The sequence below is a fragment of the Diaphorina citri genome, unplaced genomic scaffold (assembly GCF_000475195.1).
Source record: "Diaphorina citri unplaced genomic scaffold, Diaci psyllid genome assembly version 1.1 scaffold50, whole genome shotgun sequence".
Classification (NCBI taxonomy): Eukaryota; Metazoa; Arthropoda; class Insecta; order Hemiptera; family Psyllidae; genus Diaphorina; species Diaphorina citri.
This window is the reverse complement of record NW_007377487.1, coordinates 519,954-521,263: the sequence shown is the minus strand read 5'-3', so window position 1 is coordinate 521,263 and position 1,310 is coordinate 519,954. Positions and strand designations below refer to the sequence as shown.

Here is a 1,310-nt window from a genome sequence, read left to right as displayed (position 1 = left end):
GTTTTCCCTCAAGTTATTACCATGGCCGAGCATTTATGGGAGAGAATTTAATTTTGACCTTTACAATAAGCGTAAAGGGCCCGTGAGGGAATTTCAGCACGTGAAATGTAATGGCCCAGTGTTGAGACTAAAATATAAATAGGCGGTCTACACGCTACCTCTACATCTCCAGATGTTCTCTAAAGCTGTTGGCTTTTCCTTTTAAATGTTTTATATTGTGTTAAGTTGTTAAATACCTTTAGGTACATCTAAAGCTGTGTCCACACATAGTCGACGCCGTCGATCGACGTCTACTGAAACCGTACACTGCCTTGACAACATAATTATGTAGATTCATCTCTTCACCTCGTCGATTCTCTATCGATCGACGGCATCGACAATGCGTGGACACAGCTTTATAGACCATCTACGTAATGCATGCGTATTTGCGTAAGTCGGTAAGTCTGAAAATTTCAACGTTGATCCAGATGAATTGTGTGTAACAACCGGTTTGTTTCTTATTTCCAGGAAATTCGTACAACGCTGAGGAGCGGATGGTGGTTGCCGGCTATGACAATGGAGACCTGAAAATGTTCGACCTGAAAACCATGAGCCTGAAATGGGAAACCAACTTGAAAAATGGGGTATGTAAAGGGTGTCCCAATAAGAACGCAAGATTTGAAAGGGTCACAACTTTGTTAGGTATGCGTTGTTTTATCTTGCCCAATCTTCAACAGCTTGATTGTGAACATATCAAAATTAGTCATCATGGAGTCTAAAACGGTTCAACAACGCGTTAGCATAATAAAATCGACAAATTATCACTTTTGCGCGAGCATTTTCCTAGTCGAAATCGTGTCATTTTCCATTTTGGTAACGAGAAATGGCCTCGATGATGATGTAATTTTGCCCCTTAGACTCCTGAAATGGGAAACCAACTTGAAAAATGGGGTATGTAAAGGGTGTCCCAATAAGAACGCAAGATTTGAAAGGGTCACAACTTTGTTATGCGTTGTTTTATCTTGCCCAATCTTCAACAGCTTGATTGTGAACATATCAAAATTAGTCATTATGGAGTCTAAAACGGTTCAACAACGCGTTAGCATAATAAAATCGACAAATTATCACTTTTGCGCGAGCATTTTCCTAGTCAAAATCGTGTCATTTTCCGTTTTGGTGACGAGAAATGGCCTCGATGATGATGGTGTAATTTTGCCCCTTAGACATCTTTCTGTGGGGGTATCTAAAGTCACATGTTTACAGCAACAAACCCACACCCACTGAAGCATTGAAAGGTGAGAGTGAAATTGAACGCTGCATCGACGAGATAC

At 40.6% G+C, this 1,310-nt stretch overlaps 1 protein-coding gene across 1 annotated transcript in view; it reads left to right on the top strand.

The window, feature by feature from the left end:
* Window positions 1-413: 413 nt before the first annotated feature.
* LOC103516018 (WD repeat-containing protein 92) overlaps window positions 414-1,310 on the top strand; it is a 17,438-nt gene continuing 16,541 nt past the window's right edge. The window contains exons 1-2 of the mRNA XM_008480974.3: window positions 414-429; window positions 508-623. Of these exons, the coding sequence (XP_008479196.1) occupies window positions 414-429; window positions 508-623 (132 nt within the window). The remainder of the gene's footprint in view (window positions 430-507; window positions 624-1,310) is intronic.